General features: G+C 39.3%; 1 protein-coding gene across 1 annotated transcript in view; it reads left to right on the forward strand.

Annotated features, from left to right (window-relative positions):
- Positions 1-18,510, forward strand: part of ttll12 (tubulin tyrosine ligase-like family, member 12) — a 31,411-nt gene extending 12,901 nt beyond the window's left edge. The window contains exons 6-16 of the mRNA XM_029495727.1: positions 4,233-4,392; positions 4,521-4,654; positions 5,456-5,532; positions 6,333-6,449; positions 9,603-9,797; positions 9,905-10,016; positions 14,627-14,778; positions 14,933-15,014; positions 15,216-15,284; positions 15,397-15,535; positions 17,996-18,510. Coding sequence (XP_029351587.1) covers positions 4,233-4,392; positions 4,521-4,654; positions 5,456-5,532; positions 6,333-6,449; positions 9,603-9,797; positions 9,905-10,016; positions 14,627-14,778; positions 14,933-15,014; positions 15,216-15,284; positions 15,397-15,535; positions 17,996-18,147 — 1,389 coding nt within the window. The 3' untranslated portion in view covers positions 18,148-18,510. The remainder of the gene's footprint in view (positions 1-4,232; positions 4,393-4,520; positions 4,655-5,455; positions 5,533-6,332; positions 6,450-9,602; positions 9,798-9,904; positions 10,017-14,626; positions 14,779-14,932; positions 15,015-15,215; positions 15,285-15,396; positions 15,536-17,995) is intronic.
- Positions 18,511-18,830: the final 320 nt, after the last annotated feature.

Consider the following 18,830-nt stretch of genomic DNA (forward strand, 5'->3'; position numbering starts at 1 on the left):
TTCTTCTAATCCAAATCCACTGACTGGATCTTTCCGCTTCATCCGACATATCCTTCACTATTTTCCTCACACTCCCCTCCTCCTAACTTCCTCAACAAAGCAACCACAGATCTTACTACAAACCCTCTACATCCTACTTCCACTGGGTAAATCCTAACCTTCCATCCTCTCTGCTCAGCATCCTTACCTCGATCTGCATATTTGAGCTTTTTCCTTTCATATGCTTCTACCACTGAATCCACTGAAATATACTCTCATTCTACTTCTAGACCACAAAATTATATCGCGCCTTAGCTTTGTATAGGCTATTTCCTGGGGAACAACAAGCTTTCCGCCTAAATCCACCTGCATCTCCCAGTCACTAGCATCCTCTAAGCTGCCTTGCCTCCTTGTTATCTCATTAACTTTCCCTCCTTCTTGAATAAACTGAATTGCCACTCTCTTGATCTTGGTCCTACATTTGCCTGCCTCTATCTTCAATGACAACTGCCAACATATGCTCTCAAACTTTCAAAATGGCTACAACTGCCACTTAGCAGGAAATACCCATTAAAAAATAAGACACCCACTTTCTAAATAAAAGAATAATCTTATTTTTTGTTCAAGGTCTTTTAATTGTTTTTAAAATTTTACAGAGTACATTACTTTCCAGAAAGTCTTATTTAACAGTAAATATAAAATATAACCCCCACATGCCTTGCTCCAACAGAGCCCCATTCCTACAACAGAAGTATTGTACCACTCAGAAGTGTAACATAGTCAATTCCAGAAACATTTACTGTATTAATTCAATGTGACAAGAATCTTAGATGAACTATCCATACAGGTAAAGTAAAAAGAAAGACAACAAGGTAAAAAATAGGACAAAATGCAACATGCAAAAATAATAAATTAAAATAAACATTGCAAATAACAAGTAGGTAAACTATACAATATAAGGGTCGGTGTTACAAGGCTGCAGCCTCAGTGGTGTCCATTTGTTCTAAATAAGCTAAGAATGGTTCCCAGATATCATGAAATTTCTGAGCACACCCTCTTGTAGACTAGTGAATTTTATCCAATGTCAAATGACATTCAAGATCTTTAATCCATAGTTTACAGCAGTGGTTCCCAAATGGTGTGCCGCAGGATTTTGTGACAGCTGTATATTATTACTGCTTAACTATGCACACATTTATGAATGAATGAATGTTAAATGAAATAGGGCCTCTAGCAATACATTATGTGGATTTTTAGGCTGTAATTACAGATGTAAATGCAATAAACAAAACTGCAGCCGTGCCACACACAGACAGGAGGCGCAGTTTATTTGCTGTGCACCTTCAGACATTGAAGGAGTGATTTAACCACTATTTTTCCATTGTAGCAGACATAGATGACTATGACTGGATTCGAGACCCATTCAGCCAGGAATCCTCCACAGCAAAACTGCCTCTGAAAGAGAGGGATGAATGCGCAGTGCTGCGGATGGACCGCAGTTTGAAGCTCAAATTCAGTGAGCTCTGGATCAGTTTTGGTTAGCCTCTGCGTCAGACTGTCCTAACATCTCCCTACACGTCACTGACAAACTTCTTCTTTTCCCCACCACTTATCTGTGTGAGCTGGCATTCTCCACTCTGGTTACCATGAAGAGCAACAGGAGATCACATCTCTTTGTTGAACAGGACCTGCGAGTGGCCCTCTCCTCAATACCACTGAGGATTAAAAAAAAATCTGTGCGCAACGGCAGGCACATGTGTCTCACTAGTTTGGAAGTGGGCACAAGCTATTGAAAAAAAGTAAAAATGTTAAAGTGCAGATTAAAATATTAAGTAGCCTATGTTTTTTGTTCAGTTAAAATTTTAAATGTTAAAAAATGTTAAATATAGTTGCAAGACATTGCATAATATTGTTTTGTTCTCAGTGCATTCCTTTTGTTAAAATTATACACTACAAATGTTTTTTATTTTACAAATGCTTTTTTCTCAACTCAATGCAAGTGACAGAGCACAGTATTTACTCTTTTTTATTTTTATAAGTCTACTTTTTCTAATAACCTCATTTTTGATTTCATGAATGAAATGATAATAAATGATGAATGATCATCATAGTTGTGCATCAAGTTTTATTTAGTTTTCGTAAATTAAGATATGTAAACATTTATGTAGTGGTGACAGTGATAATGTGTTATCACAGCTGTTACAGGTGTGCCTTGAGATTTTGGCTTGGCCTTTAGTGTGCCTAGGGCAAAAAAAGTTTGAAAACCAATGGCTTAAAGATTTGTGGAAGTTTGTCCTTCCACTTCAGCAGAACACGTTGTTTGGCTAAAAACAATAATATTTTTTGCCTGATGGTTAAATATTTAATGGATAAATATTTTGTGGCGTTACTCCAAATACTGCAATGGTAGCAGAGGGTTCTATGGGTACTTATAAAATATCAGATAGAGTTTTACATATTAATTGCCAGAAACCAAAGATATGTGCAAGGGTGGCTGGTATTCGTTCACAGCAATCACACATATGATTGATGTTGGGCGCAAACCTAGCAAATTTTGCTTTAGACCAGTGGAGATGATATAAAACTGGATGACTGTATGTCAAAGGCAAATTGAAGAGGAATGAATTCTGTCTAGAGCTTTCAACCAGATTTCATCAGAAAACTGGATCCCCAAATCTTCCTCCCACCGATTCCTTATCAAAGTTAAAGGTTCCAAATTATGCAAGTTAAACAAAGAATAGACTTTCCCAATATCCCCTTTCGAGCATGGGTTAAGCTTTAGGTCTTCAAGGAATGCTTCACAATTGCATTTGAAGTATACTTAGATATAGGTTCAGAAAGGGGGACTTTTGAACAGAGAAGGCCATGTAAAGAAGTGAGGCCACAGGATATGTTTTCGAGTTGTAGCCATTTTGGACTGGTGCCATGGGGTGAAAGCTCCTTCCAATATAACAGAATGCTTATGTTAGCAGCCCAATAATACAGTTGAAGATTAGGAAGAGAGAGCCCACCATGTTGATGGTGCCATTGTAACTAAAGTGTTCAAGGGTTTTTCTTATTCCAGATAAATCCAGATATCAATTTGTCTGTGGATAGAAAGAACAATTTCACAAAAAATACAGGGATGCATTGAAAGAAGTACAAATATTTGGGCAGCACATTAATTTTTATTGTGCTGATTCTTCCTCCCAGCGAGAAAGGTAGTAGGTTCCAGTGTTCTAAATGTAAGAATTTATATGTACTTATTTTAAGGGGAAATGAGTCAAGTGAGATCAGTTTGGTTGCAACATTCACCGGCATGATCTCACTATTTTGTAAGTTGACGTTATATCCTGATATTTTCCCGAGTGCTTTTGGTAAACTGATCGATGGGTTGGAAAGATATAAAAGCATGTCATCGGCATAAAGGGATATTTTATGCTCAAAACCATTCATAATTTTATTTGACCTGTCGCAGTTACATCACAGTCGCCCCATTCTTGCTTGTGAGCAACTGAGCCTTTCGGGAATGCCTGATTTATACCCAATCTTGACAACACAACACAACACATTAACAACGGGTTACTTTATTGATTCATTCAAACAATAATTAGATATAAGATAGATAATTAATTCATATGTAAGAATGAGTGAGTAGTATGAGTAGTTGAAACAGGAGTAGTTTGATTTGTGATAAGAGTATGTTTACAGTGTATTTCAAAGTATTTACATATATGTACTGAATAAGAAATATATTTTCTAAGTATGACTTTCTGTCTTCAGAGTTTTAACAAATGGAAGGTGTTTATCTTTCTGCCGAGTTATATTCTGCACGTATAACGAGGGGACAGCACAATATATGTGACAGTTTATTGATAACTCGCAAGGTATCGAATAAAGAATACATGACACTGTGACTATGACTGATCAACAATATAATTCAACAGGTGATGTGAATTCCAAATGTTATGATTGGTAATGTTTCGGGTAAATATGGCTAAAGATTTATTTCATCATTGACCCAGTAATAAGCAAGGAAAGACTTTTCCTACTTTTGCCGGTCTTGAGACTCTCAGCTTGAACACAGTGGAATTGGAGGATCAATGACCATCTCCGGCAGATCCAGCTGCATACACTGAGGCATAGTTGGTTGCAGAGGAAATCTTCCAGCGGATCTCATTTGGGAATGGAAAAGTCAAACAGTTTGAGGAGAGTGATGAAGTCTATGAAGTCTAAAAATAAGACTTTTGTCTTGTATGTTGTGTATGTTTCAGTCAGCAGAGGAGAAGGTCCCCGTGTGGTACATCATGGATGAGTTTGGCTCCCAGGTGCAGCACTCTGACCAGCCCACATGTAGCATGGCTCCCTTTTTCTACCTATCTGGCCAGCTGGCCTACACTGTAATTTGGCCTTTGCAGGACCTGCAAAAAGGAGGTAACGGGACAGCAACACAAAAAAACGCTGGGCTCTGGGGAAAATACAGATTCACCACCATTGACACACTAAGGAAGATGAGTCAGTAAATGTGGAGACTGCTTCATGTCAAATCATTATCTCCACAGATGAAGCAACCCGTGATTATACATATGGAGAAACAAACCCTTTGGTGAGGAAGTGCCGCCTATTACCATGGATCCCTGCTGATCTAGAAGGGGTCAGCAGTGCCACACCTGAACCTCCAGACTCATACTATGAGGTGAGGACAAACATAGCACCTCACCTGTGTGAAGGATCAGCTCAAAGACATTAACATTTAGGAATATTCAGTACGCTACCAAACTAGAAGAACAAATGTCAACTAATGATACAAGTGTTATTTTAAAAACTAAAACATGCAACTACTAATACAAAAAGAAACTCACCCACACTCCTCACTCATCCGTATCGCGGGGCTGCTGGAGCCAATCCCAGCTCACATGGTCACCAGTCCATCGCAGGGCCAACACACAAGGACAGAGACAATCACTTACGCTCGCATTCACACCTACGGTCAATTTAGAGTGTCCAGTTAACCTATACATGCGTGGCTTTGGACGGTGGGAGGAAACAGGAGTGCCTATACTCATGATAATGATAATTTGCTTCTCTGTGTCTCAACTTTTTATGGGACACAACTCATTGTGCAGCCAATATGGCAAAATTACATTAACTTTCCCAACACACTCCTCTCTTGGGAAAATTCCCTGACAACCCCCAAAGCACCCCCAAGGTCCTGGACGATCACATTTTCTGGCTGCAATTAATGCAAAGATATACATGGTCATTGAGATATAAGGGAAAACACAGATGTATCGTATATATCGTTGCAGTTATTTAACATTTTCAAAACTTTTCTGAATATGATGTAAACTTTGATGTTAGCAAAGTTAGCATTTGACTTAATTTTGCATTTTGCAATTTTGTATGTACAAGTAACATCAAAATGGTATATGGATCAGAGCACAACTTTTTTTTAATAAAGTGACCCAGTGAATGAAACATCTTTGTGGTGCTGCAGGCTATTGCACAGGAGAACAAGGAACAGCTACCTGTGGCGATCCAAACCTTTGCTGTGCCTCAGGACAAAATCTTCAAGTAAGATTCGACTCTTCAGCAGCTTGAGAAAAAGTCCCTGTGAAAACACTGAGGAAGGAACACGCTCTTTTCCTCTTCTGTCTCTCACACACACACACACACACACACACACACTCACTCACTCACTCACTCTCTCCCAATAAGATAGAGTTCATCACTTTATGTAGTCTGAGGATACGTCTCCCCCTTCTGAGGACATTCCATTGTAGCAGGTTGTTGTCACTGTTTTACTCTCCAGCAAAGACCACAGAAAGACAGAGCTCAACAGGACCTTTTATTAAACACAAAATACTGGCAAGAAAACTTCTTCCACCACTCTGTCCATATGCTCTCCAGTCCAGCGACAACTGCAGGCAGAAAGAGAGAGAGTTCATTAGTCATCTTATCCCAGCTGAGCTAATCAGCTCACCTGGGGCTGTTCTTCCACATCCATCTCATTCTGTTTCTTGTACAAACATATTCATTACTTCTCGCTATAGAGATCTTATGGGGAGAGCTACATTGGTATTTTGTCTGTTCTTATCAGGGGTCCAAGCCTGAGAGGGCAGGGAGTTGCTTCAATTCTAACACTACAGCAGGGAGAGAAAAATCTTGTTCAATAGCTAATTCCAAAACTGAAGCTTAATTTTGAATCCTTGGTTCTCTTTTAGAAAATGCAGCAGGCATTGTAATCCCTCCAGAGGGAGTGACCACAGCTGCATTTTTGCATTTATCTACTGAGATATTCAAAATTTATTGTGAAAAAGAATAACCCACATTAATGTCTTAATGTCTTGTTTATTTCTGTGCCTTGTTTCCAGGGTTTACTCTCAAATGTCACAAGTAACAAACAACCTTACTCACCCTCAGTTCCAACTTACTGAGGTAGAGGAGGAAGCTGACATAATCTGGGCCTATGACCACATCAAAGACTACAGGTCAGAGACTAACCAGCACACACAGTTCTCACTTTAAATGATATAACTTGGAGAACCAAATTTAAAATTTTACTCAAATTAGGGTGATGCAAAAATAAGTACACCCCAATGAAAGTCTCTGTAGCAAAGCAAAATGTTATTTTATTTATTTATTTATTTTTTCATTTTTTATTTATTTTAATTTTTTTAACCTGTTCTATTCATCAGCTGGGGCACGCAGTATGAATGTTCCTGGTGCCTTGCTATCGCCTTCTGCATTTAACTTTATTAGCAATGGTACTGGTTTGATGGTAAAGCTACCGGGCTGAGGCTCAGGAGTGGATAGAAAGAGAGAACAGAACCAGGATAGGGAAGACAGGAGGGGGCTACAGCAACAGCAGCAACAATCAATCAACATGGGGGAGACGGGGGGCGTACAGAAATGACAACAATTATGTCAACAGAGCATTGGTTGCAAGATTTTCCATGCAATCTGAGGTGTGTGTGTGTGTGTGTGCGCACGCGCACGCTGCGGTTTGTCATTGGATGTTGTGTGTAGCTGTATCTGATGTGGGAGGCTGGTACAACATGCCCCCAGCCCAGGATAGCAGGCAGGTCAGGATCAAGCCACCATGGCCCCCAGCAACCCCTAGAACACAGGGAGCCAAGCAGATAAAGTGAGGGGGAGGTAGGGATGGGGTACCCTAGCCACTGTGATAAATCTTCGGTAACCCTCTTCCAGAAGTTCGTGACAGGTGTACAAAGCCAAAGAGCCTGCAGATAGCAATCTGGTGAGCCAGTCATGCAGTTTGGACAAACATTCTTTTGTGTGAGGCCCATCTTGAACATCCTTTGTTGTGTAAAGTGTGCTCTGTGTAGAACCTTATCATTTATTAATTTTGGTTTGCTATTTTGAGTCATTTTGAACGTGTTGGAACAGATTTTTATGCATCAAATCAAATCAAATCAAATCAGATTTATTTGTATAGCGCCAAATCATAACAAAGTTACATCAAGGCACTTTACATATAGAGCAGGTCTAGACCAAACTCTTTATAAATTTATTTAAAGAGACCCAACAGATCCCCCGATGAGCAAGCACTTGGCAACAGTGGCAAGGAAAAACTTCCTTTAAGAGGCAGAAACCTCGAGCAGAACCAGGCTCAGGGGGGGCGGCCATCTGCCTCAACCGGTTGGGTTGAGAGAGAGAGAGAGAGAGAGAGAGACAGGCAGGCAGGCATTGGAGGGGGGGGTGTAGGCAGGAACATAAATTAGGGTCTGGGTTGATCGACAGACCTCCCATTTGAAGGTAGGAATGGAGATTGCTAGATCTATTGGAGACAGTATCAAGTTAATTTTAGACAGTACTTAAGGCGGTGCAAGCTGTAGCAAATCTGTTACTCTGAGTGGAAGCTCTAAATCTGATTGGCTAAGGTCAAACCGTGCCTGAATTATAGATTGGAGCTGAAAATATTTCTGAATTTTGGTTTTAATACCATATTTTGCTGTGATTTCATTAAATTGTATTAATTTGTTGTCTTGTAGGTTATGCTTTTAAATGTTTTATCCCTTCATCAACTCATGTTGAAACATTTATAGATTTACTTTGCAGGATATCAGGATTATTCCAGATAGGCGTGAGCCTGCAAGGGGTATTCGAGAACCTAATTCCCACCAATCTGTGAGGGTGTTGCTAATGCTAATACACTTGAAGCAGCTGTGTTGCTTGATAGTAGGACTAATCAGAGATTTGGATTTCTTTCCAAAATTTTAGTTCAATATTGAGCCACGCTTGGTCTAATGAGTTTGGCTTAATCCATTTTAGTATATGTTGTAATCTATTAGCCAAGTAGTAATTGTAAAAGTTTGGTAATTCCAAACCACCATGGTCTTTACTCGTTTGTAAAGTCTTTAAGCTTCTCCTAGCTAGCGCCTTGCAAATAATTTTAATATCTACATTTATAAGTGATATTGGACGATAGCTTGATGGGAGTGTAGGGTCTTTGTCCAGTTTAAGGAGGAGGCTAATATTTGCACAGTTCATGTTGGGTGGAAGGGTCGAGGTTTCCTGCATTTCGCTGAGCATTCTGTAAAATATTAGTGCAAGCTCTGGCCAGAACTCTTTAGGGAAACCAGAATTCTGTAGGGAAACCATCTGGTCCTGGGGCTTTCCTGTTTGTCATATGTTTGATGGATTCTTGGAGTTGCTCCGTTGAAATAGGTGATACTATTAACCATACTTTCATAGTTAAACATATGTTATATTGAACTTATTCTTGTCAATATTTTGGAAATAGTTTTTTTGTTCATTGAGATATTGTTTAAAATGTAACTTTTCAAAAGGGGTGTACTCATTTATGCAAGGTCAACTCTCCAAGCTTAATTCAGTATTTAGAGACAGCAACAGCAAAGTCAGGTACATTATCTGTGTGAATGAGATCTGCATCTTTATATTCATGTTTTATATGCTCACTGTGTCAAACTGACCCCACAATACTGAGATTCCTGCAGATTATGATCGCTTGACTTTTCAGAATGTACACTAATTACAGGACAAAATAGACAAAAATAAAAAAAAAATTTAAATCCAGATGTGTCATTATTTAATCAGATCTAAAAAGTACAACCATAAAGTCTATGTGTGGTCTAACAGTCTTGTCCATGATATACATGGACAAGACTGTTTTCAAAGTTGTGTAAATAATGATTGTATTCGTAATGTGAAACCAAACCAACCATAGCTTAAGAGTGGGCTTGGGGAGTTTATCTGTGAGCAGTACACTGACAAGCTCTTTGTGCATTGAAGAACACCATTACACACAGTGAGTGCAGACCCACAGTGATGACTGTTAAATACAGTGTGTGAGCTGTTTGAGCAAATTTCAGACTCCATGCCATGAAGTCCAGGCCTCTGCTGTTCAAATTTATTGCTTTGCAGAGTTGGTGTAATATGGCAAAAATGTCATTCCCGGTTGCAAAGGCAGTGAACACTACAGTTTTAAAGTAAAAATTTTCAATTACATTTAAATGTACCATTTAAATTGACACATTTTTGGTTATTTAAATCAGCCAGTTCATGTAAAAACTGATACAGTGTACATAATGTAGGAAATTACTTTTTTTTGTCATGAGTTGTTGTCTGCAACATTGATGAAAAGACCATCTCTCTGACAGGAAACTGAGTGAGGAGCGACCTCACGTGATGTTGAACCAGTTTCCCTGTGAGAGCATTGTCACAGTGAAGGACTGCCTGGCTGGTGTAGCCCGCAGATTAAAGAGTGGCACCACACCTGATTGGCTACCTGACACCTTTAACCTCCAGACAGAGCTGCCCCAGTTCATCAAACACTATCAGCTGAGGCAACAATGGTTGGAATTTCTCTTTTTGTTTCTTTTCCGAATACCTGAATGTGAATGGGTTACAGTGTTATAATATGAGATGTGGACTGGTCACATAACAGATGTGTACATTGCAGTGGGAAGGACAACCACTGGATCTGTAAACCCTGGAACTTGGCCCGTGGACTGGACACACACATCACTAACAACCTTGAATACATAATCAGGCAGAGAGAGAGTACACCAAAGGTAAAATTAATATTAATGATACATTTTATTTATCATTGCCTTTCAAAGCACTCAAGGACACGTTACAGAAAAGGGTTGAAAACAGATGGATAAACTAAGACAAAACTAAATGAATGAAAATGGAAGCTGATCAGGGGACTGTGGAGCATCTGGAGAAAAGGGGTGATGTGATTTGCAGATGCGATTCTACCAACATGCATAACATTCACTGCAAAGCTAGCTAACTCTAAAGAAGCACCTTCTCTTTTGAAGCCTTCAGTTCATGAAATCAAAACGTCACTCATCAGCCTGATAATTCCTATATGTGACTCTAGTGTTTGATTCAAAGTTATGATGTCCCTCCATATTGTGTATTTAAAATGACAGCTGTGGTTGTTTAATGTGAGGCCATCCTAGTCAGCGTTTTACCTGCCGCAGATTTAGATAAGCTCAGACTTTAGAGAAGCAGCAGAGGCTAAGTGATATGCTGCTGTGGGTGGGACAATCAACCTAAAAAAAACATGTTTTGGACACTGTTAAAAGACACCTACAGACAACTCATTTACAATAGTTTGAGCTCTTAATTTTCCTGTCAAAACAAAGTGAAATTCAGGTCTTTTGGCTTCAGTTAGGTGACATGCAGCTGTGGCATAGTACAATTTGAGCTGTAGGTGCACTTGTGGATAGAAATATGGTAGATCAGTGACAGAGAAAATGGATACTGATTGACCTACAACGTCACAGACCACAACAGAGGTGGGAAAGGTGGGGAAAGACTGGTGAGCTAGCAAGTTAGACTCTTTTGTCTGACCTACATTTATGTTTACGTTTTAAATGTTGTTCGACTTCCGGGTCATAGCTTGGTGCAAAACTTAAGCACATGTGCAGATCACCTCCACCAGCTCCAGTCCGACTCTCCGTATACATACAGCAGTAGATCGACTTTCAATCGCGTTATCTGGGTGTGTTAGTCTGACAATTATCAATTCAACTTCAGTCAAGCTAACATGTTTATATGTACTTTAAAAGTCCAGTTTTGGTCAGACTAACACAATAATTCCCCATGCTTGTTTGGGTAGATAACAATTATTACATTTGAAGAGTAGAATATCTTTCACAAGATGTGCACATAATTGGCTTGCAAATTTTAGAAATGAGAGGAAGGTTAGATGTGGGTTTATAATTAGCCAAAACATCTGGATCAAGATTAGGTTTTTTTTAGGAAAGTTTTAATAACAGCAGTCTTGAAAGGCTGTGGTACATAACCTAAGGATACATTCACTGATCAGATCCAGAATGTACATGTTAATAAGTAGGAAAACATTTTAAATAGCCTTGCAGGATGGTCTAAAGACAAGTTGATGGTGTAGATGATGAGACTATAAAAAGCTATCTCAAAGAGATGTAAAGCTGAAAAAGATTCCAAATACAAAACAGGCGTTAGAGTTGATTCAGAACTTCTGCATTTGATAGTGGATTACAATTGTATGTAAGAGCTGGTGAGTTTTGCTTCTTATTGTTCCCATTTTATTAAAAGCCCATAAAATCATTGCTAGAGCTAGAGGTTCAACTCAACTATGACTCTGACAGCTTGTCTGCAGTACTGATGACAAACCTGGGATTGTTGTTGGTTTTTCAATTAGTTCTGAATTGTCGGAGCTTCTTTATATGTTTTTAAGTTTTCTTTTCAGACTAAGTAGAATTCATCTACATTACTGAACCACCACTACCTTTCCAATATCCTCAATGTCCGCTTTATGGCATGAATAGAGCCTCCTCTATTTCATTACTTTCGTTTTCACACAGAATCAAGCTCTGAACACAGTAAGGCTATAATGCTATTAAAAAGGTCATCAATCTGTGTAGGGGGGTCCTCTATTACATGAAGACATGGCAATTCACTAAAACTAAACTAAACTAAACTAAAACTAAACAATTACTTCTTTAAGAATTTCTTCTTAAATTTGGCCACAGCACTTTCAGATTGACATATGCTATTACTGAATTACTGCTGTGCTGTGCAGCAATTTATTGTAAACTCAAATGTTATTAGGTAATGGTCAGAAAGAAGAGGTTTGTGGGGAAATATGAATTGAATGCTGTATGTTAAAACATTAAGGATCTGACTGAAACAGTGTGTGGGTTTATTCATATGCTGGGAAAAGCCAATTGAGTCCAGTAATGACTTAAATGCAGAACTAAGGCTGTCACTTACAACTTATGCATGAATATTGAAAGAACCCATTATAATGATTTTATCTGTATTAAGTACTAGCTCTGATTAAAAACTGAAGAGAGTAAGGACTAAGTTGACAATATGTTGTAAGCATAAATGGTTTTTCAATTTTCTAGTTTGAAGTGGAGAGGCTGAGAATAAGGCTTTCATCTATAACCAGATTTTTGTCAGTTAGATTGTTTACTCTTGGTTTCATGGATTTACTAAATTAAGGGGGTTGGGGGACAAACACAGTTTCTATTCTATTCTGAGCAGGCAAATACTCTGACTGAGGTGCAGAGAAGAGTTTTAAATTGCAGCTCTGCCCTCTGGTGTGGACTTGAGAATGTCTTGGTTTTAACTTTCCGGTAAATGTTGTCAGATTCCTAGATATGAGAGTGGCACTCTGCAAAGTTGGATGGATGCCATCTCTCCTAATCAGACCAGGTGCCTCGTTTATAAAAGTGGCATACGCACAACATGGGGCCTGAAACTTTTGTACTTCACTTTCCACGCAAAGTTTGTGATATATTAAAAAAAACAGATTTGATGTAGCCCTAAGCAAACTCTGAACCATGGCTTTTGGGTGTAAACTCTTATGAACGATCCTATGCACAGTTTTATAAATACGGCTCCAGGTAGTCTTTCAGTTATTTATGTAGTCCACATTGTTTTCTGGCCACCACCTCGACAACCAGCAATGGAATGAGGACATGCAGCTATATATATTATCTTTTAAACTTTTCTTTTATATGCTGGTACAATAAGGTGACATTGAAGGACAATAACAGCTTAGATAATATGTTAAAGTCTGTTCCAGATTTATTGAAGTCTAGCAGAGACACTTGCTGGGAAGCTGGGAATAATATGTGGCCCAGAACGCAAAAGGCATAATTTGCACACCCAACCATGTCCTGTCCTGTGAATTCACTGTATTGTCTTCAAGCCGCCACTTTAAAGCCACCCTAACAAAAACAAGCTGCTGTTCCATGTCCTTCACGCCCTCTGCCATTAGGCTGCTAAATGCCAACTCTTTGCAACTGTATGTTGATGGTTCTTGTGAAGGATGTTATTTCTACTTTTGTATTTTAGATGATTATCAGTATCTTATATTGATATATTCATCTTTATCTATTTCTTTATTCTCTATCTTTATTTTTATACATTTATCTATTTTATTATATTTATTTTGCAAACCTTGCATTTTTTCCTATGGGCCTCCCTTGTTCATATACTGCCTGTCTGCTCCTGAGTTGCTGATGTCATTGTAACTGATGGTGGATGTAGGCTTGTGTTTAATGTGAAACTAAATTATCTTTTTAAGGATAAATAAAGTTTTCTGATTCTGATATCTCGTCACCGGTCACATTGGGCCTGGGTCCAGAGAAAACTATGGTGTACAACTATTGTTACTGTTCCTATGAATACTACTTCTATAACTACTACTATTCCTACTACTGTTATCCCTGCTACTAATACCACTTCTCCTATTTTTTTCTACTGCTACAATTACCCTGGGTATGTCTCTGAGCAACTTGCACTTCTGGGTATTCCAGGTAGGTTGCAGTTCTGGAATATGCCAGCACTAGAGGACAATGGGTTCCTAGTAGCTTCACACTTGATTTTTCGTAACTCTTTTGCAGTTAATTTGTGTCTTTTGTCCTCAAAACGTTTCTTTCGACCCTGTTGACTTTTGGCAATGAAACATTTGATAGTTCTGTAATCACGACTGAATATCTTTACAATTTCAAGAGTGCTGCATCCCTCTGAAGGTTTTTTACAAGTTTTGACTTTTCAGAGTCAGTCAAATCCCTTTTAGGCCCATTTCGCCTGTGGAATCTGCCTAATAATTATGCACACCTTGAAATGGGGTGTTGATCTCCTTAGGCCCTACCCTCCCTGATTACACAAACACACCTGATATGATCAAATCCAATAAGCACTCAAGTTTATACACCTTGGAGTTGAAAATATCCAGAAAAATTATGATGTGATCATAATACTCACTGGCCTAATAATTGTGCACACAGTGTACTAATATTGCTATTTCTATTCTACTACTGCAGTTACTACCACTGTTCCTGTTTTGTTTTGCAAAACCTTCAACTATTACTATTACTGTTTCTACTACTACTACTACTGATACTGTCACTGGTACTACTGCTACTTATTATTATTATATTACTAATAGTTACTAATTCCATAATTTCTTCAGCTGTCAGAATGCTGCATTTTTTCTTCTGGAAGTAGTACTTTCCGCCCTTACCAGAAGTGGCCTAAACACTATATTCGCTCACATATCAAAGAGGGCTGTGCAGAAATTCTTTTCATGTATTTTGTAAGTGGACATGATTCAACAAACCTGCTGCAGTAGTGTAGCAGGTTTGTTGTTACAGCTTTGTGTTTTTGTTTCCAGGTTGTGTGTAAGTACCTGGAGGATCCTGTGCTGTTCTGCAGGGAGGACGTGGGGATGGTTAAGTTTGACATTCGCTACATGCTGATGCTACGCTCTGTGCAGCCTCTGCATCTCTATGCCTACAATGTCTTTTGGCTGCGTTTTGCTAACAGGTACAGCACAAAAATGTTGACAAGAGCATTTTTTGGATCAGCATAGCCTCATCATTGTAGTGGGTGTGGATAACAGCTCAAGAATCTAAATGAGTAAATATATTGATTAATATGGTCAGTTTAATGCCAGGACATTAACCGTGCTTCTGTCCAGGCCATTTTCCCTGAACCATTTCGATGATTACCAAAAGCACTTCACTGTCATGAACTACGCAGAGGATGTAGAGCTGAAACAGGTAAGCTGTCTGTGCCTCAACATACCGAGTGTAACTTTATATATGTCCTGAGCAGTGACAAGGTGTCTGGTGTCTGTGTTGTGTGTTATCATCCTCCTCAACCTGTCCCTGTTCATCAACAGTTATCTAACAGATAAAGTTAGTAAAAGTTCTATGTAAATACAGACACCATTGACAGTTATGTCTGCTTCCTGTCTATAGCTTCACTATGATGAGTTCATCCCCATCTTTGAGGAGCAGTATCCACAGCATCCATGGAAGGAGGTGGAGGTAAATAAATGTCTCCAGACTATGTACCAGGTGTAATTTCAAGTCTTCTATATGTCTCTTTTTTCCTCTTATCATTTATCATCTCCTATTTCCTTTTCCTTTTTTCCTTTAGGCAAAGTTCTTTAAAGCGTTTGGGGAGCTGTTCCAGGTTGCCTCGTCTCGACCTGCTCCATATGGTATCTGTTCCTATCCATCGTCCCGGGCAATATATGCTGTAGATGTCATGCTGAAGTGGAGCACAGTGGAAAATGGTTAGCACTTGATCCGAAACCATGTGGTCTCAATTCTGGCTGCTCTTGACATTTGTTTTAATAAGTGGGGATGTTGGAATAAGATTTGATATGGACCAGAGTAGCAAGAGGCGAGAATGGAAACAGGAACAGTCTTCCGGTATATAATAGTCAATCGGTTCTCAATAACAGAAAACATAAAAACACCAGCCCCTCGAGAAAAAGAAAAACAAAATCCCGAGGGCAGCGGCAGAAGGCAGACTGGCCAAATGAATGATGATGAATGAAAAAGCTCAGGCACGAGTCACACCACAGGACAAGGTGGAACTATCTGGCAACGTAGTGGGATTTGAACCAGTCTTTTATGGAGAGCTTGATGAAGGTGAGATGGGGAACAGGTGTGCCTTGTGAAAGCCCAGGAAGGTGGAATTTGGCCAGCCCTGGCTCCTGCCACACACCCTGCAACTAACAAACTAACAAAGGGAGGGGGAGAACAGAGTACAGGAAAAAACAAAATACAAACACAAAAGCCCAGACCATGACACAATTGACAATAAGCTTCCAGGTTACTACTTCTGCAGGTGACTGCGTTGTGTGTGAAGTCTGCAGTGTCTAGGATGAAAAGGAACGGAGCCAGGACTATTCCCTGCGCGGGCCCCGTACTGCAGACAACTGTATGCCCAGACCTCACATACTGTGGGCGGTAGTCCAGGATCCAGCACCGATTACGATCATAGAGTTCCTCTCAAACTGTTGTGTCGAAGAAGTCCTTCTGAGCATCATCAGCTTCGTTGGACCACTTCTTTACAGTGTGGGTGACAGTTGGTCAAAGATAATGAGCAAGGCCTGAGGGTGCTGTGTCTGCGCCCTGCTTGTAACAGAGTGAAGGACATTGCAGGCCACATAAGCAGAGGGAAGTATATACACAGCTATGATAATAGGTTGTGTGAATTCCCTTGGCAAATAGTGGGGCAAATATATATATATACATATATATATATATATATATGTATAAGTGTATAATCCTCTGAATCCAGTTTCCAAGTAGATAACCCTGGTGTGTGTGTGTGTGTGTATATATATATATATATAAATGTGCCTCAGGCTACTCTCAGTCATGCTGTTGTAGTGTGGGCGCACTGGTCTGGAAGAAAAAAGTCCTTTCACTATTGTTTTGAGTACCATCTTATATCTGGAAAAACATCACACAAGGGTTAACAGTTCTTCATTTTCCCTTTCTTCATCTGATTACAGGGTTAATGATTAATAATCAAGATGAAATATTTTAGTGGGGGAGGGAGGATTCTGGTCTGGTTTGGCTTTTACATGCCTTTAAATCAGTCTTATAGTTTCAAAAGTGCAAATTTAAAGCTAATTGATTTTTCCTTATTACGTTTAGATGTTATTTAAAATTAGGCATCAGGTTGAAAGCTCTTGATGTCTTTTTGCTCTCTTATTACAAGTACCAGGGCACCATTAGCCAGTCGATAGTGGAAAGAGAGACCTCCAAGCATTTGAATGTATTTCTCTTTATACCAACCTGACCATTAGAGTTATATTTCCATTGGTCTATTACCTGCCCGAAGATATGTAGTATCAGGGTTCTGATCTTAACTTGTCCTTAGCATGTCCATTGTCGGAGCGCTTGTCCAAACAAAAGGACATGCATCAACATCAGCATCCTGACCTGTATCCTGCCACACACCCCCATAGAAAACAAACTGTGTTATCAAAACAGCATTATCCTTTACATAACTCTGAGGTACAGCAGCTCCTATGTCGAATCAGACAACATGCCCACCTTTACTGCCCTTGGTTATCAAGGAACTTTGGCCACCTTGAAAAGTTCATCTGTTTTTCCTCAGACCACTTTTGAGAGGTACTGCTCAGAGATGCTCTGACCCAGTTGTGTAACAATCACAATTTGGTTTTTGTCAAATTAATTCACATCCTTATGTTTACCATGTTCCCTGCTCCAAGACAACAACTTTAGGACTAAAAGTTCACCTGCTGCCTGCTATGTCCCACCTACTGACAGGTGCCATGGTAACCGGATAGTCAATGTTATCCACTTCATCTGTCAGTGGTGTTAGGGCTAATCAATGTACACATTGTTTATTGTTAATTTATGGTCTAATGTAGGATTTGATCTAGTTATGATAGTATAATTTAACTGAATGGTCATATTTAATTAGTATTGGAGTGTGACCAAACATCCTCTTGCAAGAGGACGAGAGGAGTAACACATGACATGCCAATTTGTATTCTACCATTATTTCAGATTTTATTTTTATAGCGCCAAATCATAACAAAGTTACATCAAGGCACTTTACATATAGAGCAGGTCTAGACCAAACTCTTTATAAATTTATTTAAAGAGACCCAACAGATCCCCCGATGAGCATATATACATATATACATATTTGTGTCTAATGTCAAATGTCATATTTGTGTCTAATGTTTTTGTGAACTCTGGCTCAGGTAAACGTGCTATGCAGCCTCAGATCCTGGAGGTAAATTTCAGCCCAGACTGTGCCCGGGCCTGCCTGTACCACCCATCCTTCTACAACCACATGTTTCAGACTCTGTTCCTGGATCAGCCTGAGCAGTGCCCAGTCACACAAATCATATGATTAAGACCAGTGTGATAGTGTTTTTTTCATACATAAAAACATAGGCTTGTGTTTCTGTCTGTCTGTCATCTTTTCTGTAACTAGTTTGGCTGCTTGTCTGCTTCTAAAGTCTTCATCAGTGCTACAAAACCAGAAGACTTCTGTAAAATGAAAAGCAAACTTTGTTGAAAAAACTAGAACCTAATCAAATGATTATACTTGTTTCAAACACCTTTTTTTGCTTAAGTTAAAGTACCGAGTTACTTCTACCTATCTTCCTGTCTGCTCTCTGTTCTCTTCACTTCAAGTCCACAACAAAGTAGAGCATTGTGTCCTCTCTGTATAGAGAGTTGGGTATGGTCTATCTATACCCTGTCAGGGAAGAGCCTCATATCCCTGTACATACATGTGTGCTTGGATGGTAATGTGCCCTGGGTGGGGGATATTTCCTTGTTTTTTTTTTTTGTGTAAAGCGGCATATAAATAATATCTTATTGATTGATTGATTGATATAGTGAATAATTTCTTTCAACTGGAGCTCTCCCAGCGCCGAGTGTGTGAATGCGCTGCTGCTGAACTGGAAGTGAGTGACACAGGACTCATGAGTTCGACTCTGAACACATTACCCCAAATGTGTCATGGATCAAGAGTTTGAAACCTCTTGCAAGAGGACAAGAGGAGTCAGGATTTAATGCTGTGAATCT

This window comes from Echeneis naucrates, chromosome 23 (genome assembly GCF_900963305.1).
Source record: "Echeneis naucrates chromosome 23, fEcheNa1.1, whole genome shotgun sequence".
Lineage (NCBI taxonomy): Eukaryota > Metazoa > Chordata > Actinopteri > Carangiformes > Echeneidae > Echeneis > Echeneis naucrates.